The following is a 23,066-nucleotide window of genomic DNA, read 5'->3' as shown; positions in this document are numbered from 1 at the left end:
TTCAAAGTTTAAGACCAAGGCAGGCAGCCTGGCACAGATGTTTATTGTGCCATTTGATGGTATAGATTTCACTTGGACCACTAGTCCAAATGACATTTTTTCTGTGACTCCTGATGTTTATTAACTTCACAGCCATCTAGGGGGAACTTTTACACCCTATATCACACCTTCCAAAGGTGGGTGGTGCAGCTTTTTAGCTTTATTCCGCACAGTATCAGTCAGAATTGTACATGATGCTACAATTTAAATGCTATATTTAAATTGAAAATTTAACGATGCATTTTAACTTGAATTGTTTTTGAACAGTCCTGAACAATTTTATTTTATCTCAGTAGGACAGCTCAGTTCAGATGATTGAAACTTGGATATAGCTGTGTGTAACAACAGGACTGTGATCCAAAACACATCAAAACTGGTTTTACAATTGCTAAGGGAGGCTCTCATTAAGCTTTTGAAACGGTGCTGACATAAATCCTAGTGAAAATATATGGATATGCTTAAAAGCGTGACACATCAAATAACGAATGAACACCAAATCCACCAATAGGAGTGTTCAAACATCCAGCTAGAATTGAAGTTTATGTATTTAGTCACCCCTCGCCCTCTCCACCAAAAAAAAAAAAAGGAAAGACAAGTTCTGATATTCAAAACATGTGCAACATTCATGCTGCCCATGTAGTTTGAGGAAGCTTCTAACATAGCTAAAATAAGTACATAGTTATATCTGAATTATTTGTCTGTATATGATGGTATGCAATCAGTTGAAGTTTCGTTGAATTTGCTCTACTTCACACACTCAGTTTAAGTTGTATGACCTTATTAAACAAATAAATATAAGAATAATAGGAAGTTTATTCAAAAGAACTTGGAATCCTCATTAGCAATGCACATTTGAAAAAAAAATGTCTCACCACATTTGGATTAAACATTGTGGATTACATAGTTGCTTTAGAAGTAAGCAGCTATGTAATCCAGTTTACTTCTAACAATAATTAGTGTTTAGTGAAATCAGAATAATACTTGGACCTGGTAGTGATAGAAAGCTTAATTTTTCTCCATAACCCTAAAAACATTTTACAGACACTTCAGATACACTTTGTCAAAAATCACATGGAATAAGTTATTTGACAACAGTGTCCTTACAAAAGTAACAGGTTACACACAGTACGCAACATCTAGGCAGATCAGTGCATGCTGGAACGTCATTGTGTTTGTAATTCTTATCAAATGAAGTCAGAGGATTCCCAGGCATCAAGTCAGATAATGTCAAGCGAGTAAAATTGTCTGGACAAAATATTACGCTGTGGGGTTCCAGGTCTGTTCTGTACTTTTCTAAGAGTCAAGATGAATAAGAGGAAAAAACTTTAGTGCTTCTGGCTACAGAAGCATGACTAAAAGAACCAAACCAAGGCAACCTGCAGAGTTGATGTTGGTTCCAAAATGATAATTCTTTTTTAAAATCCAGCAGAGCAATGATCCTAAAAAGCAAACATGGGATAATTTGTTATTTTTAGTTTTAATAAAGTGCTACTACTAAAAGCCAATATAAGATAATAATACAGTATGTCTAGCAGACGGGTTTTAAATAAAAGAAGCTATTGTATTACTTCTGTTACGAATCCACATGGTTTTAATTTTAGCCTCTTATTTAGAAATGTCTTTGTGCAAAATTGCAGTGTCCCAGTTTATTAAATTGACTACAAAAAAAAATTAGTCATGCACACATCCTTCCTTTACTGCCTGTTTTACAGTTGCACTTCCAGCGTACATGGTGCCTTTGTGTCCCCTTTAGATTCCCGAGACTAGGAGGAGCCCATACCTTATTGAATGGACATGGAAATGCGCCACAGTAAAAATAATGGTGGTGGCATAGGGGGTAGCGCGACCCAGGTTTGGAGGCCTTGAGTCCTCGTCGAGGGTTCGACTCCCGGACCCGACGATATTTGCCGCATGTCTTCCCCCCCTCTCCCTCCCCGCCTACTTTCATATAAGGGACACTAGAGCCCACAAAAGACCCCCTGGTGGGATAAAAAAAAAAAAAGGTTAAACTCATCAGATGGTTATAGCCCCCAGGACAATTCTGAGACTCTCCACTGGAGAGCAATGTCACCCATATCAAGAGCAGAAACTGCTAGATGGTCAATGTATAGCAAGAAACAATTTATTATTTATATTTCGGAAAGACAAATAGTTATGGACATTACTTTTTGTTGTTTCATTACACAAGCAAAATCTGTATGGACAATCATTAAGTAGACGAAAACCAAATTAAATCATTTGTACACGTATTTTACAATACATACTGTAGTTCCTTACTGAGCAATGTGCAGGAAGGTATTGCTATTTATATGATACACCTAATTACAGTTGATATGAATAAAAAACAAGAAATAAGTTATTAATACAACATCAATTACACATAGAGAATGTGCAACTTCGGCAAAGCATTTCATGTATCAAGAATTTAGTTTTGTAAGACTGAAAGCTGAAAATGAGTAACTGGAGGTTAACACATGGTTGGTAAATTGGCATCGGGAACTTAATACAAAAAAAAAAACAACATACCAGCATAACTCATTAAAACCCTTTACAATACCTGACATTCATGTCCATATGGAGACCTGTGAAAATATGTAGCCAATCTTACCTATAAAACCGCTAGTTTAACCATCTAAAGTGCATTTACAGTGTCAGTATTTTCATTCTTTTACAGAACGCTTCCTGGGTCTTACTTGTTTAAACTGTGACTCCATCCTCATTTTCCCAGAGCACCACTTTGATTGATGAGAGAAAAAGGCATCAAATAACCACATCAAGTGCCAGTTGCAGAAACAAGCTCAGCAACAGCAGCTGGTCAGAGTTTATAAACGAAACAAACGGATGGAATAAGTCTTCAGTCCAGTACTGGGAACGAGAGATATGATTTTTAACACGTGAGAAATGCACCGGGGGAATATTTGTTTGCTCAGTTTCATGCAGAATGCACAACCCAATGTTCTTAGTTATTTTCTTCTCAATAACGTTCCAACAGTCTGGCTCCTCTCAGAATGTCCCTGAATTTTGAGACAGTTTGCTTGACAGTTTATTCCCATCTTTGCATGGCAAGGGTCCAATCCTGCACCAGCACTGATTAAACGTTTGACAATACTCCTCAAGAGCTTTAATTCCTGAATGTGCTCACCAATGTGTAGACAGACCAGTGGATTCCACATGTGATGGCTAAGATCTCAGCTGAATCTTTGTTTTTCTTTAGCAAGATGTACTTTCAATGTATTCCAACATGGTCCAGGGAGAGTCAACATTGGGGGACTTCTCGTCTTGTTCTTTGGTCCATGTGCACCACCAAAGTAATTGTGTATATATATATATATATATATATATATAAAAAGTTTTCTTAACCGACACAATCAGATGAAGAAAAAGCCCTGCATGTTTTTGCACAGCTTCTTGTAGCTATTCATTCATATTGGTAAGGCAATTTCAAGTGTCCCTTTCCACATTGAGGAATGTACTTTCAGTAAAAGCTGATTGTGATTACTGCAGCAAACAAAGCTTTCTGCAAGACTCACCACACACCATGGTATGCCTTGAAAAAAGATGTATCATAAAAGTTGAAATATAAAGACATCATTTGTTTAAAATTTATTTTCAAATGACTACAAGCAGGCCTGAAACAGGGCTTCTACCTTTCAAAAGCAAACACAAAATTAAACATATAAATCCTTTTGGAATTCAGTTGTACTTTGTGCTATAATACAGAAACATGGTACAAAATAAGCCACCTGTAATCCACTGTTTGGCGTGGGTTCATTCATTCAGACTTTGACCTGCCTTGCCGTAAAAAAATGAAAAAATGGTTCAGCTATGGAATATGTAGGAAGTAAACCATTTACATAGTTTAGCAAAAAAGGAAGGAAGAAAATAATTTTAATCTTACAAAGAGTGTGCTATCGTTCTTAAAGGCAGATCAAAATCTGTAATTGAAGACTTTAGAAATGTCCTTAGAATGGAAGAAAACCAACAGAGTAGTCAGTCTTGATTTATTTTTCTAAAGGCATCTTATATCTTCTCTTCGCTCTTAACACCGTAAACATTAAAGAAGGGATAGCTCTTTTTGAATGTACTTTAGTGCTGTGCTCACTTAGAAGTGTGGCCACCTCCAGGTTATGTTTTGAAACAGCGATTGTTGAGATTAGGACTGCATTCCTCTGTGCGCATTGACCAGTCGGGCCTCGCTGATAAGGCGGCGAGTGTGCCTCTCGTCCCGCACCCCGGCATCCCTCAGGCTGCTCTCTGTTAGCAAGGCCACGCGACTCAGCGTGTCAACGCCCGCCGCCGCCAAAGATGGGCCGTACATGGGAAGACCAATGTAAACGAGCCAATCAAATACTGTGCTGATGTTGCCCAAGTTAACGGGTTTCCGGGACATCTCTGTCAAACCTCCGGAGGGGATCTGAAATATGGAGGAATACATTCGTTTTACAGGAGTTCTCAAATTACAGTGCACTCTGAATATACAGTATTTCCCCACTGAGGGACAGTAATGTACTTCATTGGAGGGACTTTATTGTGGGAGTGTTTATGGTCCCCAATTTATTTATGGTGAAATAATGGTAAATAAGACCCTTTAAACGAAACAGTTTTGAGAACCTTCTTTGCCACTAGTCAAAAATAAATTCAAATCTGTCTTGAACATCTCCAAGACAACATTTCTCTATTAAAATTATTTTACAGTAATAATTTTCAGGTAAATAACATGTTGCCTTACAGCCATGCGGTGCTGTTTTCGTAGTTCTTTCACTCTGAGTTGGTCCATGCTGGAGGCCACGTCTTTGACTGACTGCTCCAAGTCCTCTGAGTAACGCTGGATCAGTGCCTGTGGAATGCCACATCGGCCGTGCTGCATGAAGAATGTGAAGAGGGATATGGTTAAAAAAATGGAAACATTTTAACCCAAAAGAATCAGGGTTTCTTTTTTTGTTTTCAAAGAGATATACATATCTGTATGTATATGTATATACATACAGTATATACATATACGTATATATACAGTATGTATATACATAGGAAGGTAACCAACGGCTGTATTATATCTTTATCCCAATTCCTACTTTCATCAGCAAAGAATCCATCAAAAGTTACAAGACCTCAATATCTGATTGGAGATTTTATTGCAGCCACTGAAAGTGGTTCCAACTCAATCCTGAAAATTTATGAAATGTAGGATATTTTTAGATATAGGAAAGTATGGAAAACAGATAATTAAATATGGAAAGTGCAAATATTTAAAGTTTATTTCATATATATATAAATCATTTGCCCTGAAAGGTATATTAATCTTTAGCAGGGGTTTAGCAAAGTTTGGTGCCTCTTAACTCTGCACCTTTGCACTGCTGATAAATAGCAATCCAGCAGAGGTGTTTTGAGCTCTTCAACACTATTTCAGACCTCACCCCTTGATGACCCAGTCTGTTTGAATTTGTGTTTGTTTTTCTGTCAGAGTTAGGGCTTCCAATATGTTTCAGGGGCTGAGCCTGGAGTCTGGTGAGTGCCAAAAGTTTTTACGATCCCGTCTGCCTTCGGTGAGATCCAGCCTATAAACTTAGCAGTTTCAACCGCATCACAGAGAGGGCAAAGCCGCAATCTTTCCTTCTCAGCTCCAGGCAGCATGTTTATCATCACACACATACAACCTCTTAGCAAATAAATACCTCGACATCATAAAGCATCCATACAAACAAGAAACACACAGGCTGTAGGTTATACTCTGCTCCTGTTGTCCTGGGTTTTATTGGTATAAAACAGAACAATTTGGAACAGAGCTGCAGTCAAATTATGACTGAGTGAAGTTAAGCATGTTACAGCCCTGAGGGTGCTAAAAGGAGTTTGACGCCAGACAAGTATAGCCTAGAAGTGTTTTGGATTCCAACTTTTTCATATTAACTGTGGAAAATATGACTGGAAATGTTTTAGTGAGTTTACCCAATGAGAACTGACCCAGCATTTTATGGGGTTCTGAGCCGAATTTGCTTTGCATTCAATTGTGTTAACTACAGTATATAATTTTTCTTTGTATTGTGACAATTTTTACATTTGTCTTTTTTTTTTTTTACAAAGTATCAAATAGATTAACATGTCATAATAAAAACTATTGTAAATTGTATTTAACAATTCAGCAATCACATAATAACATTTTTGCTTCCCTACAAACAAATGGTGCATTTTTGGTTTCAATGTTTTCCAGTTCCCATTTGGAGAAACAAAATGAACAGGTCCTGAAGTGGAAGCTTTCCAAGCAAGCCCACTCAAAAAATCAGTGATAAATATAAGTATAAACTATTTATTTGCACTGCCCTACAGATAATTTATTCATGAACATGATGCAGATAGTATTTTAGAGAGCATAGAGAGCATTCTGACCAGCTGCCTCTCTGTGTGGTGTGGAAGCTGCAGCGCCTCCGACTGGAAGAACGTGAGGAGAGTGGTGCGGACAGCAGAGAGGATCATCGGGGCCCCCCTTCCCTCCATCCAGGACATTTCATCCCAGCGCTGCGTGTCCCGAGGCCGAAACATCATCAGTGACCCCTCACACCCCCACCATGGACTGTTCTCCCTGCTGCCCTCTGGAAAGAGGTTCCGCAGCATCCGGTGCAGGTCCACCAGGTTCCGAAACAGCTTTTTCCCACTTGCCATCAGACTGCTGAACTCTTAACTGGACTGCACTTAAAATCTGGTCTCCACTTTATACCTTGCACATGTACAGAGCTAAATAACTTATATTTTACTGTCACTCCTGCACTTTATATTTTATATTTTATATTCATATTTTTATACTGTATTTTATTTTATTCTGGAGTAACCTCAAAATTGAAAGCTCAAAACATTGTCCTGAGCCGTATGCAACGAAATTTCGTTCTGTATACACCCTGTGCATGCAAAATGACAATAAAGTCAGTCTAGTCTAAGTCTAAGTCTAAGTCTAAGTTTAAAGCTGCCAGAAGTTAATGCAACCATTGATAAATCCCACTTGTTTTCTGATTTGCAACCATAAATCACTAGATTTGGTGAAACATTATTTTAAGAATAAATATTTAACTTCTGAGAGAGTATAATTGCAGCATAATTGCTTTTCTATCTATATTCTTAATAAGAAGCAAAGCACTCTCTAGTGCCCCCTGCTGGCTTGGAGGACGGTTTGAATGTGTTTTGGGACAGCTCAGACCCCAACGTTTTACCTAACAATTTTATGCAGCTAAAAATAAACAGCTAAATAATAAATTAAAGGTGAAAATCTGTGTGTTCTGCATGTAGTTTTTCTTAGGTTGATTTTCTAAACTTGTTTTTGTAGTGCTGCTTTTCTAACCTTGTCAGAGTAAGGCTCCTCTGTCAGATCAATGCTCTCAGCCTGCAGTCGTTGCTCGAGAAGGGTGTGCAGATCAGGACTCATCTTAGTGTGAGAGAGCTTCCTCGTCACAGCCATTTTACCTCCAAGATCCGACAGCCAGGGAGGTTGCACTGCTGGTGGGGAGCCTGAATCTTCACCTGTAGATGATGCCGATGAAGTGGCACATGGACTGGGAGGAGGACTGAGGGTCTTAGCAGGGAGAGCTGGGGCGCTGAGGACAGGGCTTGGGCTGCTGCTGCGGATTAAGGGACTACTCGGTTGGGAACGATTGACTGAGTGTGTGGGTGAGGCGGTGGGGGACGGCGAGGAGGGCAGGGAGAGGGACGGGTGACGAACTCCATTGACTAGTCTTTCTCTGGATTTTTTGGCAGGAACAGGAGGTGGAATGGGAGGCTTTTTGGGATGTGTCAGGATGATCCTTTCCCCACTAGCACTAGAATCAGGAGGACTTGGAGTGGGACTAGAAAGAGGCTCTGGAAGTTTGGGAGGCTGGACTGTTGGGCACTGGTAGCGGAGAGGAAGCTGGGAGGGTATGGGTGGTCTAACAGACCTTCCTTTAGGACTTACTGCCGGTGTCCTTTTATGGGTTGGAGAACACTCCTCCCTGTAGACCTTGACTGGGCTGTTGGATACGTCCTTTGCTGTTTTAACCACAACATTCAGATCATCCTTCTGCTCAAGGTCGTGTAGGTCTCCCAAAGAGTGAGAACGTTTCCACAGTCCAGACGGCTGTGGGAGACCATCAAGGTCCTCACAACTGCGGCTAGCCGGGATGGGGGAGTGTTTCTGTGTTTTGCGGAGTCCCAGTAAGTTGAAGCCCTTCAGGGAAGGCTTGATGAAGAAACTTTTAGGGAACTTTGATCGCTGGTTTTTGCCATTCTGTTGCAGAGCCTCAGTAGAAAGAGTCATAGGCAGTGTAGGGTAGTCTGGAGACTGCATACCCGCTGAAGAGCGACTGGAACGGGATGCTTTTCTGTTTTTCCCTGTAAAATAAAAGTCCATGCTTAAAACTGAGGTACATACAAAGATTTTTTTATTTTTGTTTTAAAAAAATTAATGACTAGGTAAACACAACATATTTGTAAAGCATAAAATCAATTAATGCTGATATTTCTTTTGAAATTGTTGTGCCTCTCTTTGAGTACAAGTCAAAAGTTCACAGTCTAACAAATTAAATAAAATAAATTACTTAAATGTAGTAAGTTTTTTATTGACAAAATCAAAACAAATGTGTGTGGAACAATGTAAGTGCAACTCAAACACTGCATTATTACTTATTTTACCAAGTCAGCCAGTACCAAGTGGTTCAAAATGATCAAATATTATTGTTGTTCAAAACTTTTTCATAGGCAAATATTTAAAGAGCCTACGAGTGACAATTAGATCAGCTTTTTGACTCACAGAGAGAGACTGATTGACTGTTGCCAAAATACCAATTTCTAAATAAAGATACTTGGATGGGACTCTTTCAGAAAGATGATGCAACAACTTACCATTTGTCTTTTAGCTTACAGAGCGAAATGGATGAATGAAATGGAGGAAAGCCACATAGATTTTAAAAAGTGTCATGAGAGATACAAAATGTCTAATTAGCACTAATATCTAAAATATTTAATGGTCCCTGTATCTAAATGTTCATATCAGATTTCTAACAGTAGATCCACAGCTGGACAGTAACCTTTTTTAAGGTCAGTAATTGATGTGAGATTACAAAAGACAGTTCAGTTGTAATTCATATCAGAGCATAATTAATGATATTTCTTGAAGCATCATAGTTGATATAATACATTTAGATTATCACAAACTTGATTAAGTTTAGATTATATTGACAGCTAAATCAATTCAATCACAATATCCTAATTTATTAATACACTCTATAAAATAAATAATGCACATAGCCAGCATTGGTATTATTGTTAACGTCAATAGCCATCTACTAAACTTATAAATGCATTTCAACAGAACACATGATAGTATAGAAGATGTGCTTTATCTAAAAAGAGAAATGAGACATGTTTGAGAAAAGTGTTCAGGCCTCCACAGCATTTGTATTTTTCAATCAATGAAGCGAGAGCTTAAGTGATGCTATTATTAACTAAAACAAATAATTTATCTGGTGAAATTTAACTAAAGCTGCACAGAAAATATGACTGGCTCAGACTGTTGTCTAATCAGCAGCACATTAAAAAATCAAAACTTTTGCTGTGTTTTGTGTTATATAAATAGAGTACAATCCTGTATTTGTCACAAATGTAATGAGTTACAGCCCATCAGAGGTACTAATAAATAGCTTAGTACCTCCAGCTTTAGACTGCTTTGACTTATAGAATCTTCCATTACAGGCCGTGCTGTGACCAATCTTTTGTGCTAAAGTTGTTGCAGACAGAAGATTTAAGGTTAGCTCTTTCCATTCAGGAGGGTTAAAAAATAAGACAGTGGAGGTGCAACAGGCATGAGGAAAAAACCAATATTTAAACAGTTTTTTTTTAAATCAGGAATCAAGACTTCTGCAAAAATCTTCAGAAATATAAAAAAATACATTTGCATGTATGACAAAACTTTTTGTTGTATGCTTTATCTGACTGACAAGAATTATGACAACAAGAAGTCATACTTTCTCAGTTCCTATTTGGAAAATACAATACTTATGTCTCTTCAAAGATGTAATTCCAACTTTGAGTGGCAAAGGTATTTGGGAAGTCTTGAGTTCAAAGTTCAACATGGCTGCCACTTGTACAAAAACTATTTCTACAGTTTGTCTCAAACCACTAGCACACAGTGGTGTACAATCTCAATTTGTTCATGTGTCCTTGTTGTTTGAGCATATACACTGGAGGATTATATCTCATTTTTGGCTTATCTTGCTACTAGAAACAATTAGCAAAAAAATTAGCAAAACCAACTAATTTTCTGACTTGCAGGAAGCCTTTTTTCTTTTCTTTTTTAAATCTTCCACTAAACTGGTTGGTGCATCTCTAGGTCTAATTGCAAATAAAAGCAACAAAAGTAGGTGGATTGTAAATTAAGTATAGCTGTGGAAGCCTGTAATTACAGAAGGAAATGCTGAATATTAAAATATGTTATGCAGTTTGTTTGTGAAGAGCTTAGTGGCATGAAAGGAAAATAAAAACAGACAAGAAAAAGAGGCAAAACAAAAATAAAAAAGCAGCACCGGAGTCCCTTTTATTATTTTTATTGAACAACTTTTTAGATCTATATTGGCAGATTGCACACTTTACTGTTGTGGCCAAATGACACATTACACATAGAGGGGAAACCAATAGCTACCCTGGAGCTGTAAAGATATAAAATAAGATAAAGCAGTGGTTTATGAAAAATGAAGCTGGAAAAATGTATGCGCTAAATGACAGAAGGCGGCGTATGCAGAGAAACAGTGTCCAGAAAAGAAAAACAAAACAAAAAATAAGACCTCAGCAATCTTTTATAATCACTCTTTTACAATCTGCACACTATAAATGAAAATATTTTCATCACTTTAGGCACATACTGTACTGTGCAATATATTCACCTATAAACACAAAAATTTTCAAAGATAAATTATAGCACAGATCTGAATGGCTTTATAACTGATAAAATTCACAACTTAAAGGAAACAAAAAAGCATTTTCTGACATAACTACACTGCAAGATTTTAGTCTGTTTGTATTTATGCCTGCCACATCCACACAACCCTCAGCAGAAATACTCTACGAGTTCATATTCATCTTCCTGATATCCATCTATAGGCCTTGCAGCCACATTTGGGCCGGTAGGGAAAACATGTCCACAGCTGGGCAGGGAGTTTGCCCTCATCAAAACAGTTCTGCATACTGGGCCAAGTCTCTCCCTCTGTGTTCCCAACAATGTGGGGTGGACTAGGCTTAGAGGTCTGGAGCCAGGCTCCCTCACAGCTACAACCGGACTTTGGCACTGACGGCACAGAACGCCTACAGGGTGGAAAGAGGGGTGAAGAGAGTGAAGTGAAAGCAAAGGTATTTTTTTTCAATTTCTAAAGCACCCATACAAAAAAGGGTTAAGAGAAGAAGGTAAGACTCAGAGATGAAATTGGCATCAAAGCTTATTTGAAGAGAAGGTTGCTATGCAAAAGTTTAGAAAGTAGTGGAGCAGGGAAGGAAACTGAAGGAGGGAAATAGTGAGGTGTGATAAAGCAGTAACTCCTATTGGGTCAGGGTAAGATAGCTGGTTTAAGTAAAGCAATCATTACCATTTTCCAGATTTTCATTGCTCTCATAGCAACCTGAATCCCTCGGGGAGTCCCCCACAAGGCCTCGGCCCTCTGACAGCAGCTTCTCCTGGGAACCTGACAATCCGCTGCGCTCTGGATCACTGCTGCCTGGAAACGCAGGGAAAATATTCAAGGGAAAAAGTGCCTTCAGAGTACCGAGAGTTTTTCATGTTTTAGCACATTACCAGCATATTCTTCATTTTATTTTATTGAGATTTAAAGTGAGAGACAACACAAGGAAATACATAATTGCAATGTGGAGCATGCTTTCTAAATTTCTTTAATAATTTAAAATCTGAAAATTGTGATTCATATTTGGGTCTTTCATTGCACATCTAGAGGCAATGACATTTTGCTGAGCATACCAACTAAAAGCTCTGCCATGTTAAAATACGGAGCCAACATTTCTCAGTTGAATAAAGAGCTGGGCTTTCACTGAACTATTCTAGCTCATGGATATATTTAGTCATAAATCATTCCTTTGTAGCTCTAGCTGTATTTTTATGGCTATTGTCCTGTCCTTGATGAAGAGCAGCATCCCCATAGCATGATGTTACATCTACTATGTTTAACTGTAGGGATGTGTGTGTGTTTAGATTTATATTTGGCCACAAATGACTGAAACATCTTTCTCCATGTGTTTGCTTTATACTTGCCCTGGCTGTTTGTTTCCTTGGTCTTCATGATGCTGTTTGTTCACAAATGTTTTCTAGGAAACATTTGTGTGTTCACATAACAGTTTGATTTATACTAGGATTAAATTAAATATATTTACTAAATAAGTGTACTCTTAATGCAGTTAGGGTCAGACTGGATTTTATTACTGTGTAAGAAAGTTAAGTGACTCTGTGTACAAATGTCCCCAACCCTTTTCAGTTATGTATTTTCTTTAGCTGAAACCATGTCTCTTAATGCTGATGAGTTGATCAGGTAAAAATGCCAATGCCAACAGTTTTGGAACACATATAGTGCTACTATGAATGCAAGTACTGAAGTACAAGAGTAATTTATCACAAAACATGCAGGTGAAAAGCTATGAATGTGCTTGCAGTAAAGTATGAACAACATCCAGTCATTGAACAATGTCTGTTTTTGAGGTAATATAGACATAAGGAGGTAAATGAGTAAACAAACGAAAAAAGTCAACATCTGAGCTCTATTCTACTCACTGTCATACTCCTGCAGCAGCTCCACAGCTGTAAGCAGCACAGCTCTGTGCTGAGGATCTTTGATGTTCAGCTCATCCAGGTCTTCCTCCTCCAGCAGCTTGAACGTGTCCAGGTCCTCGTAGCCATTGAACAAAAACGTGGGCATGTGCTCCTGTGGAAAGGATATGAAATAGAGAGAGAAGAACCTGTGTCAGGATGTGGAGAGACGAAAACATGCAAATATAATACTTTGAAGAAGAAAAATAATTATTATACAAAAGAAAGCCATTGCATTTAATACAAGAATCAAATCAAAGTAACCCTAGGTCACATCCAAAGCCCTGACGCAGCATTAAAAACGTCACTCATTGCGTGTATAAAGTCATCTGACATCAGTCAAACCACTTCCACTTTTGTTCTACAGCTGTGCAAACCAAGTATTTTAGATGCCTCATAGATTTATTAATATAAACTTGTAGAAGTAAGGAGGTAAGATTAAAAATATTTGGTGAAAAATGATGCATCTACATGGTCAGAAAAAATGTGGTCCTACTGAGGTCAATTTGAATTGTAGCATTTAACTGTTAATATTAAAATGAACTAAATAAATCATATTCCATCCAGGGTTTGTCATTTTTTAAGTTGACATGTGCATCAAACCACAGAACAGTGTGATTTATACAATAAAAATGAAATCACTTTATAAGTAATAAAAAGCATTCAGGCTTAAAATATGTTGTTAAGCAGTGTGCAGCTAATTTAACTCACGATCTCTAAGAATCTGGTGCTGACCGATTAAACTCTAAAGTTGGGATGAATTAATAAGAAGCAGATGCACAGCTTAGCTCCAGCAACTTTAATCTGTGACTCTGCGGTTGGGTTTGCCGGAGACAAAACAAGACAAAGCCACAGGAAGTCTCATTTCTATTTCTATTTGAGGAGCCGGATGCCCTCCGGTTGACTGGGTGGGAGGAGATGATAGTGCGCCCGGAGCAGGGTGCGGTTGAGCCAATGGTGGTGTTAATGTTTGTGAATCAGTGTCAATCAGATGTTGAAGGGAGTGCACCCTGTAATTGGGTAGACTATATTTGTCTCACAGACAAACATAGTAACAACTGCTTTTTTTTATTTTGAGAAATTTGTTAATAATAGACTAAAAATATTTAATTAGGTATTAGCTCTGTTTTCTGCCATGTTTAGTAGCCCACCTTGAGGTTTATCCGGTCCAGCAGCTCCTCCACTGATGTGGGCTTGGGAGGTCGGCCCTTCCTCCTCCTTCGAATGGGCCTCTTAGGCTTCTCTTCTTCCTCACTCAGCACATCCACATAGATGAACTTGAAGGTGCCAACTTTGTTGTTGAGCAGACCCATCCATGTTCCCATGGGGGGCTTACTGATGATGTCAATCACATCCCCTTTCTGTGGAAACCAAACAATTGTCAGTTAAAAAGTACTGAAAGTGACACTGGCAACAATCAACAGCGAATTTCAACAAAATTATCACCACTATACAATGTTCTATACTGCCTTATCCTCATTTATTATTTGAATTTCTAAGTGTATGAAATAAACCTGAACGAATTGCAAGTTGGTAATCTTACAATGCTTACCATCATGTAGGAAATAATCTGCACTCACAACATACAGTATACCTATGTACAAAGAATCTGCTTTTTAATGCTTTCTTCCATGAAATAAGAATGTATTTTCTAAATGCTGGATGGCTCAGGTAGCCATCAACTCCTAGGCACAAATTGCATATCTGCAACAAATTGACAAGAATTTTTTTCTTTTTTTTTTAAGTCAAGATTTCGTGAAGTCTGCTGGATCTTGTGAAATAGATGTATCTTAAAACTCTTCCACAACTGCAAAATAAACTCATAGAGAAAAGATTACTTATAGTTTTGTTATTGAAGGTGGTTCAATAAGACATCAAATTTAAATGCTGTACTTAATTTGTCATACTTGTTCTCTTAAATATATTGTTTTCGCAAATGCAGTCTTTACTCCTTTTCTATTTGTTCTTCAAGCAAAGTTATGAAATTTGACTAATGAGGGTAAAGCTGAATAATAACTGAAGAGAGTCAGTGAAATAACAAGATTCTATACATTTGGATGTATCCTGAACTGAACAGAAAGTCTCCACCTTCAGTTTAAGGGAGTCGGTGTCATAGGGGCTGGGAGTGAAGTCGGTGTGGACTCGAGCGCGGCCGCAGAACGGTCCCCTGTAAGGCGGCTCTTCATCGTCTCCATCCTCCGACTTCACGCTCTCTCTGTTGCTGGCTGACGAGTCAGTGGTGCTCACTGTCTGACCACCTGAATTCAAACATGCACACATATAAACATTTATTTAAAACTGAAGAAAACATGCCCATACATTTGTCAGTGGTCACCTTTAATACAATAAAAAATGTAGTTAAAAAACAGACAATTAAATGCAGACTTCCCTCATACATAAACACAGCTAATTTTGACTAAGCCCTTCTTCTAAACACCGTCTCTTTATGGACGCTATGTCATAAAACACAAGTGTAAGGAAGCTTTATGATGACAGGTTTGATGCTATGATTATTTCATACAGCTCCCAATTTTTTATTCCATTTCTGTCTGTGGTGAGGAAACCAAAAAGAAAAGTTCCCACCAAATCATGGCCATATGGGAAATTTGTTGACAGACAGACCAGACAAAAAAAGATGGAGGTTATGAAATTAGTAAAAATAAAACAAGAGGTCAAAATACAGTTGGCAGTTCTATGATTTAAAGGGTGAAATCAGGATTCAAAATTATATTTGGTTATATAACCATATTATAATATAACCTTATGTGTCATCCTCAAATCAAACACACAAAGTGGGTAATTCAAACAACTTCCTTTCATTCCAACACTGGGGCTATGATTTTAGGGAATGTCTCCCCACTCAGAGTCTCCAAAAAAAAACCAAAAATAAGTTCTTACTCATTGAACTCTGGCCACTGAGTGAACTGCGCAGGCTTTCCACAGAGCCTCCAGCCTTCAGTTTGGGTTTCTCCAAGGAGTCGGTGTCTGGCAGAGGAGACTGTGGGGAACCAGGGGCTCCATCAGGACTGGACTGAAGGATGCAAATAAAGGGAAGGGAATGTAGATGGGAGAATAATAGAATACAAAGAGAAGAGAAAACAGGAAAGAAACGTGAAAGATCAACAGAAGGGGAGGGTAAAAGATGTTCCAAAACTGAAGCAACAGAAATTTGAAACTGTAACAACTAGCTGTGTTCTGCAAATTTTTAATTAGACTTTACAGAATTATTTAGTATACTTAAATAACTGTCTATCAACATGACACTGAACTAGTTTTAAGACTGACATCATGAGTTGCACATGTTGAAGTAATCCACAAGGTGGCACTGTGGTCTACTGAATAGCTGAAACACCTTGGCAAAAACTGTCAAAATTCACTACATTTGAGGCTGTTCAGAAAAACAAACTGCGTATTTACTTACATCTTATTCTTTTTACTTTAACAGCAACATGATGACAAGTATTCTGGTATGTTTTTGTCTTGTTATATAAATCTATGACAACATTCCATATCACCGGCATGTATAGTTTACACCCGAGGGGTGTTTAGATAAAAAAGGGAAGATTATGTATGATGCTTGTTTAATGAGTATACATTCTGGTCTTACATAAATATATTTGGAACCTTTATCTTAAACCATAAGACAAATATTTCTGTTCTGTGTCAAATTGGCTCAATAGATAAGTTTAGACATCAAGTAAAATCAATTGTAATACTATACATTTTCAGTCTAACACTACTACTTTATGACTCTTCTTCATCTGCAGCATTCTATTAGTAGCTGTGCTAACTTGTTGGGAGTAAATATGACCACTTTAAATTGGTGTAGTAATTTTCTTTAACTTACATTTGACCAAAACCTTAAGTCTGGGAACTGTAGTCACATTTATATTGTGTAAAAATGCTCATAATGCATATAATGCATAATGCAGACAGATTCCGCAACTGTACAAGTGTCAAAGCCACTAAACGCTTCCCTACCCCCACCTAAAATTTGTCCAGACTGAGCAAGACAGCCTTTATTCGCTTTTCAATTCCTAAGAAGACCGTGAGCCCAGGGGACACTTACATCACTATTATGTGAGCTCAACGTGGAGAAAACACTCCCCACCCAACAGACCGGGTCCAAGAAGAAGAGCGCAGGGAGAGAAATCGAAATCTTTTTGTTCTGTGTCTAATACAAATATTTCCACCCACTCACAGCCTGTGGACAGAACATGTGGGTTTCACTACAAACATCATCCACATGTTTGCTCCACTTGCATACATATAGCATAAACCACCTATTTTTGCAAGCTGCTTAATTTCAACTAAAGCTATGCTTCAGTTGTTCTCAAGGTCTGAATATGACTAATTTTTCCTTACAACAAGAGAGGCTGTGGTTAATAATATTTGGACTTCCATGTGTGAGTCTAGTTCGGTCCGTCTAACCTGCTCAGACAGCGAGCTGCTGTACTTCTTCGACATGCGTTTCCTCATCGTCTCCTTCACCGACTTGACTTTCTTGCCCAGGGAGATCCGAGTGGTGTTGGGAGATTTAACCACCTCTCTGTATATTGCCTCCTGTTCCTTATTCTGTCATTTCAATGAGAATAAAATGCAGATGATGAACATGATTAGAGGAGAACGGGAAGGAACATACAAGGAAAAATAAAAAGGAAAAGAGGGCTAATCGAGAGCAGTAAGGGTCAAAACCGAAGATAATTCATTGTGAAAGGGGAATTAAGCTTGGGCTCCAGCTCTTACATTGGCCTCGGAGGCTGCGTTGACCACATGAAGAGAACGGTTGGACAGGTCAAAGCCCCCGAAGCTGCATGTTCTCTGTGTGGGGGGAGCCAAAACACAAGCAAATGAGTCACGCTCAGAAGGTCATGTTAAAGAAGCAACACCCAACCAATCTGCACACAATGACTCATGCTTGGCTTGAACACAGGCAGTAGTTGGAGTAGTGCATACGGCTGTATGGATTGTATGTAAGTGGCATGATGTCATACGGGACTGAAGACGGCCAACAGACATGATGTAACAAAGTAGTATATAAAAATCCTTTGTATAAATGTGGGTTACAAGCACGCTCTTAAGTAAATGAGTTGTTGTAATGTTGGCTCCTCGAGGGCTTTATGACTTGCATCTCCAGAGAAAACACCACACTAAAGAAGTTTTCATCATGTGGTAAAAGAAAACACTTATAGACTGTTCCCACATATTAAAGTAATTGCTGCAGTTACATTTGAAAAGCTGCAATACCAACCTGATTCCAAAATCCTGACAACACAAAACTTTTTTTATGATAAAGCAGTTTTATCTGTGGTCAGACAAAGTAGATACTTTGTCTAGAGATGCACCGAGAAATCCGATGGTGACCGTAATCGAATGATTTTCAAGCTTAGTCCTTTACATGCGATCTGCCAATCGGAAACCAAAAAAGTCAGATGTTTTTCTAATCTATGAATGCTCCATACGTAAGCGCTAACAGATCACACTGGCAAAAACACTCTTTGATGTGGAATTTTGGAATTTGAGATGTAATATAATGCAAACTGCCCTATCTTACACACAATGTGATGTTGCCTCTGCTGTTAATATAGTTACTAACTTACTACATTGATACAGAAAGCCTACAGTTACAATAAATCAGAGCAGGATTTAACAGTCAAACATAACAGTAACTTCCTGTCCACCTTGCGGTCCTATTTGTCTTCTCAAATATTATACTGGACAAAGCTGATATTTATTTTAAAAGGCCGATTAAATGTTTTACGACGTGCTGCACATGCAATTCTTTCTGAGAGACAGCTATATCACATTAGGCTGGTTCTAGAAATTAGTTTCTTCAATTTATTCATTTTATCAAGCAAAAAGAGAGGGTATCTTGGTGTGCAGATTTTATTTCTAAGAGAAAATGGGATCAGTTGAAATCAGTATCAATGTTTCTAAAATTAAAATTAAATTCTGATCGGTGTATCTCATTTTTCCAAAATTTTAGAAACCATAAGCAACACAGAAGCAAACACAGAAGGGTGTGGGGCTAATGGTGTGAAGAAAAACTGTCTTTGACTTTATGATGTTACACACGAAAACAATTCAGAATGACAATTATAAATCTTCTGAGCACAGTGGGGGTTGATGATGGTAGCTGTTCTTTTACTAGCGTTTTTAAAACAACTTGACTGAGAGTTTAGTCCCGCCTAGAAAGAACAAACATTTCCCCACTGAGACAGCCCTGCACATCGACAAGCTGTTGTATCAGATGTCCACAGCTGCCGCTTGCATCACAGCTAGTGAGAAAAACCAGTTTGGAGAACAAAATGAAAAAAGAAAATAAAATAATGGTGATGCTTGATGAAATGGACATGCACCCAGAAAAAAATGTCTACCAGAAAGAATATATATATATTTCTAATAAAAATATAAATAGAACAAAAACAACAAAAAAAAGCGACATCTGCAGTAGAGGCACGAGCCACAAAAGAAGATTAAAAGCAACGACAAAAAAAAGTGGGTTCGGAGAGTATCTGGATGAGAGCGATCTCCAGTGACTTCACTAGAACATGACAGGATTCAGGTACCCTCAAAGCTGCAGGATAGCTCTACTATACCACCACCCACTCCTCCTGTTTCTGCCTCTTCTTCAGTTAGAATGCTGATTCTTTGAATAGGACTATTTTCATCCAAAACCTCATTACTCCCATTTGCAACCCCTGCAGGATCAAACGTTTCTTCCTATCCCATTTTTTCATGCTATTTTTGGCCTATAGTGTTAGTTTTAAAACTGATAGGCATAAAGTCTGCTCAGTCGCTGAAGCTGACTTAATAAGGTCACTCAATGAATCTGTCTTTAAACTCGAGTTTGTGTGCCGTGCTGTGTTTTAGAATGAGCAGCATGGAGCTTGTGTAACATCCTCTACACCCACAGGGATCAGTGCGACAGTGAGAGTGCGCATGTTCCTCAGGGAGCTGACATTATAAAAGGCTCTTATGGAACTTAACCTCCCGAGTGGGACAACGCAGATTAACGAATCCTTTCATATTCATCCAAAAAATAGAGAATGGAAGCTTAAAACCTTCACTTAGAGGACATAGACGAAGTAACTCCCCAAAGGCTACAATGCCTTTGGTGACTGATGGTATTCATTACCCTTCAATGTTCTTACATTCTTTTCACATTATGACCAAATTTACTGTTTAAATAGACCAACAGGAAATGGTGAATAATTGTGGAGCAGAAGGAAAATAATGATGAAACTATGCCTTTTTATATATAAATAAAATTAAAATATGTGTTTCATCTCTATTTGACCTATCGAAGTCGATACTTTGTAGATGCGTGCGGCTTTCTCCCAAGTCTGCACATCTAGACACTGGATATTTTGACTATTCTATTTTGAAAAAAGCTCAATTAGACGCAGAGTATTTCTGCACATCAAATTTCAAATTCTGCAAGAAACTCTAAATTGGATCTAAATCCAATTTAAAAAGAAATATTCCGTTGCAGTTCCTGTCTCAAGTATTTTGCAGATTCCAAACTATATAATTATGTTTTTCTTTGTGTTGTTCAATCAAGCTGAGTCCCAATAAAATACTTTGAAGGAATGGTAAACATTTGAAGGCACAACAGTAATTTCAGATGTGCCAGTTCTACATGTTTCCAGCTCATAAGTTTATTTTGCTTCGTTTTTTAAACATAGGCTATTAATGTTCTTGTACAAATTCTCCTCATCTCAACCCCCTTGAGCTATTCTGCAACTTTGAAGCACCAAGTCCTGCTCACACGCGGCGGCCGACTTAAACCTCACGGTCCAAACTCACAGACTTCTGCTGGATGCGCAAGAGCACACGCTTGGTGCAGCGGTCCACGCTAGCCGCCCACTTCCTGTCCACCTCGCGGTCCTCCTCAAGCAGACAGCGGCGCTCAGCGCGGCTGAGGGTAACTGGGCGCACCAGCTGGGCCCAGTTCAGGTGACCATACAGGCTTCGCTCTACAACGTAGGTGATGTTCAGCTCGCTGACTGCGGTTCGGCCTCGCAGTCTCCGGGGAGGGAATACCCAGCCCCCGCCTCCGGTCCCGAAACCCTTTGACTTTGTTACATCACAGCGGACGGGAGAGGAGGGAGTGACAGAAAGGGGGGAGATGGGGGACTTGGCACTGCGTGAGCGCTGGTACAGGAGGTGCTTGGTGGAGTAAGCGTAGTTGGGGTCAGGTTTCCGGTGGGTCCAGCTGCCATGATGGCGGTTGGAGGGTTGATGTTTGGGACTGCCTTGCTGGCTGTCATCCAGGGAAATCAGGAGACGGGACTGGGAATGGGGTTTGGGGCGAGGTTTGGTGAGGCCATAGAAGGCGTAAAGGGCTTCGTTGTTACTTACCCCGTGGGATATGGAGCTCAGCGCCTTCCTCATCTCGCTGTCTGTCGTGGAGCGTGACAGCTTTCCGTCGTCGTCAAGTCCACATCCATCAAGTTCTGAGAAGGAAGAGCCGCTTCCTGCGACACCAGAGATGGGCCCCCCCAGGTCCCTGGAGCCGGCTGCAGTTCTCCTTGGGGGCCTGATGAGACCGTGGGTGCTGGAAGACTTACTAAAAGTTTTCACTAGCTTGTGTCCAGACCAGGTGTCCAGACTGCTGGATGAAGGGGATGTTGTCAAACTGTCTGTGTCTCCATCCAGAGAGAGTTGGTCGTGGATAAGGGATGGCAGAGATGCCTCCTGAGGCAAAGGGGGCTTCTTTAGAACTCCGGTATACAGAGCTGTGTTGTCCTCACAGGAGGGAGTTTCCAGATTCAGAAAACCTAAAGAAACCAAGAGATCAGTGTACAATGGGTGGGAGCAACTTTCCAAATTAACATATCAAAGAAAACTTGTGTTGATCTGTAAAAACTTTAGTTTCTCATCATCAGTCAGAATCACAGACCTTCAGGGGAATGTTTTTTGCCCTCTTCCACCTTGATGAGTTTCTTTCTGACTCGCCGTGTTGAATTGACCAGTTTGTGAAGCCTTTTGAACTTCACAGAGTCCTCAGATTGCTCATCATCCGATTGTTCGCGGGACTGGTGGAAAAAAGAATGAGACTAGGATCAGATAATAGTACTAATAGTTTGAAATGTCATCAGGTTTATTTATGATTCAGCCATAAAACGTCATTAGGAAAATAAAATTTTTCATACACTAAGATTTTCAGGATGGTGTTATGATGCAACAGATGAAAGTTCTGTTTAGGATGAGAACAAAGTTAGTGAGGTGAGAGATTGAAGGAGATGGATGTAGGCCCACTGCATTGTACAAATTTCTAGCTCATGGACAACCCAGAATGAGTCTCACTGAAATCCTCGACCATTTGAACAGTTAAGCTTTTGATTTCTTTCACAAACAGCTCATGAAAAAGCATTCCAACGAACATACAGGCACAGCTCCTGCCAACGCTGCATGTTACTCCTCCACTTGTCTTTTGGTGATTAGTGGGACATAAAGCAATCAACCTCTCTTCTATCTGTTTCTTCCTGGTTTCCAAAGCAACACCTCCTCACTGGTCCCACACACTCCTACAGCTCTGCAGCTGAGTTTGCATGATTTAACTTTTTGTCATATGAACTCTTCAATCCTCTTGGACTCATAATGCTTACAAAAAGTAAGGAGATGCTGTCTACAAGGAAAACAATACAAAACAACATTACAAATTAACAAGCTGCTATTATAAAAGTATAAAATAAGTACTTGAAAACTACTAAAATTGCCAGTTTATTATGCTAACTAAGTAGTAAGTTCATGTACATTTTAAACATATTATAACTGCAATTATTTTAAAGATAACTTTATTATTATAACTGTAATAACCAGCATTATTTTATGAGTAATTTTAATAATTATTCATTTTTAGTTTGGGATAAAAGCATTTTGTTAAGATAAAGATGCACTGAGACATACAGTATGTGTTTGACCTGAACTGGAGCGATAGAATGGTTGGAAGTTTATTATTCCAACCTTTTTCCGATAAGTGAACACACCATACATAAAGAAGGTGGTGCTAAAACCAACACTTTAATTATTCTGAATAATTTTCATAATCATTGAGGCATTTAAAAATGAACTCAAACAAAGTACAACAGCAGATATTTCAACGTTGTGTGAGAGTGAAAGGGTAAAAGACTTTCAGCTCATAACAGGAAGGGTTGACAGAGTAACAAAATGTTGCACCATATTTTCTTCTTGATCTTTCAAC

General features: G+C 38.8%; 1 protein-coding gene across 8 annotated transcripts in view; it reads right to left on the bottom strand.

The window, feature by feature from the left end:
- Positions 1 to 2,139: 2,139 nt before the first annotated feature.
- sash1a (SAM and SH3 domain containing 1a) overlaps positions 2,140 to 23,066 on the bottom strand; it is a 179,519-nt gene continuing 158,592 nt past the window's right edge. For 4 of the 8 annotated variants that reach the window (XM_032586062.1, XM_032586063.1, XM_032586066.1 and 1 more), the window contains 12 exons: positions 21,762 to 21,897; positions 20,666 to 21,639; positions 17,603 to 17,677; positions 17,288 to 17,431; positions 15,755 to 15,887; positions 14,945 to 15,114; positions 14,008 to 14,217; positions 12,821 to 12,971; positions 11,631 to 11,759; positions 7,364 to 8,388; positions 4,769 to 4,900; positions 2,140 to 4,453 (listed from right to left, as the gene is read on the bottom strand). In XM_032586062.1, the coding sequence (XP_032441953.1) occupies positions 4,193 to 4,453; positions 4,769 to 4,900; positions 7,364 to 8,388; positions 11,631 to 11,759; positions 12,821 to 12,971; positions 14,008 to 14,217; positions 14,945 to 15,114; positions 15,755 to 15,887; positions 17,288 to 17,431; positions 17,603 to 17,677; positions 20,666 to 21,639; positions 21,762 to 21,897 (3,540 nt within the window). In that variant the 3' untranslated portion in view covers positions 2,140 to 4,192. Of the gene's footprint in view, positions 4,454 to 4,768; positions 4,901 to 7,363; positions 8,389 to 9,717; positions 11,353 to 11,630; positions 11,760 to 12,820; positions 12,972 to 14,007; positions 14,218 to 14,944; positions 15,115 to 15,754; positions 15,888 to 17,287; positions 17,432 to 17,602; positions 17,678 to 20,665; positions 21,640 to 21,761; positions 21,898 to 23,066 lie in introns of those variants that run through there. The other 4 variants (XM_032586065.1, XM_032586068.1, XM_032586067.1 and 1 more) reach the window with 3 other exon arrangements.

Source organism: Xiphophorus hellerii, chromosome 15 (genome assembly GCF_003331165.1).
Source record: "Xiphophorus hellerii strain 12219 chromosome 15, Xiphophorus_hellerii-4.1, whole genome shotgun sequence".
NCBI lineage: Eukaryota > Metazoa > Chordata > Actinopteri > Cyprinodontiformes > Poeciliidae > Xiphophorus > Xiphophorus hellerii.
The sequence above is the reverse complement of the archived record's forward strand: the minus strand, read 5'-3'. Positions and strand labels throughout refer to the sequence as shown.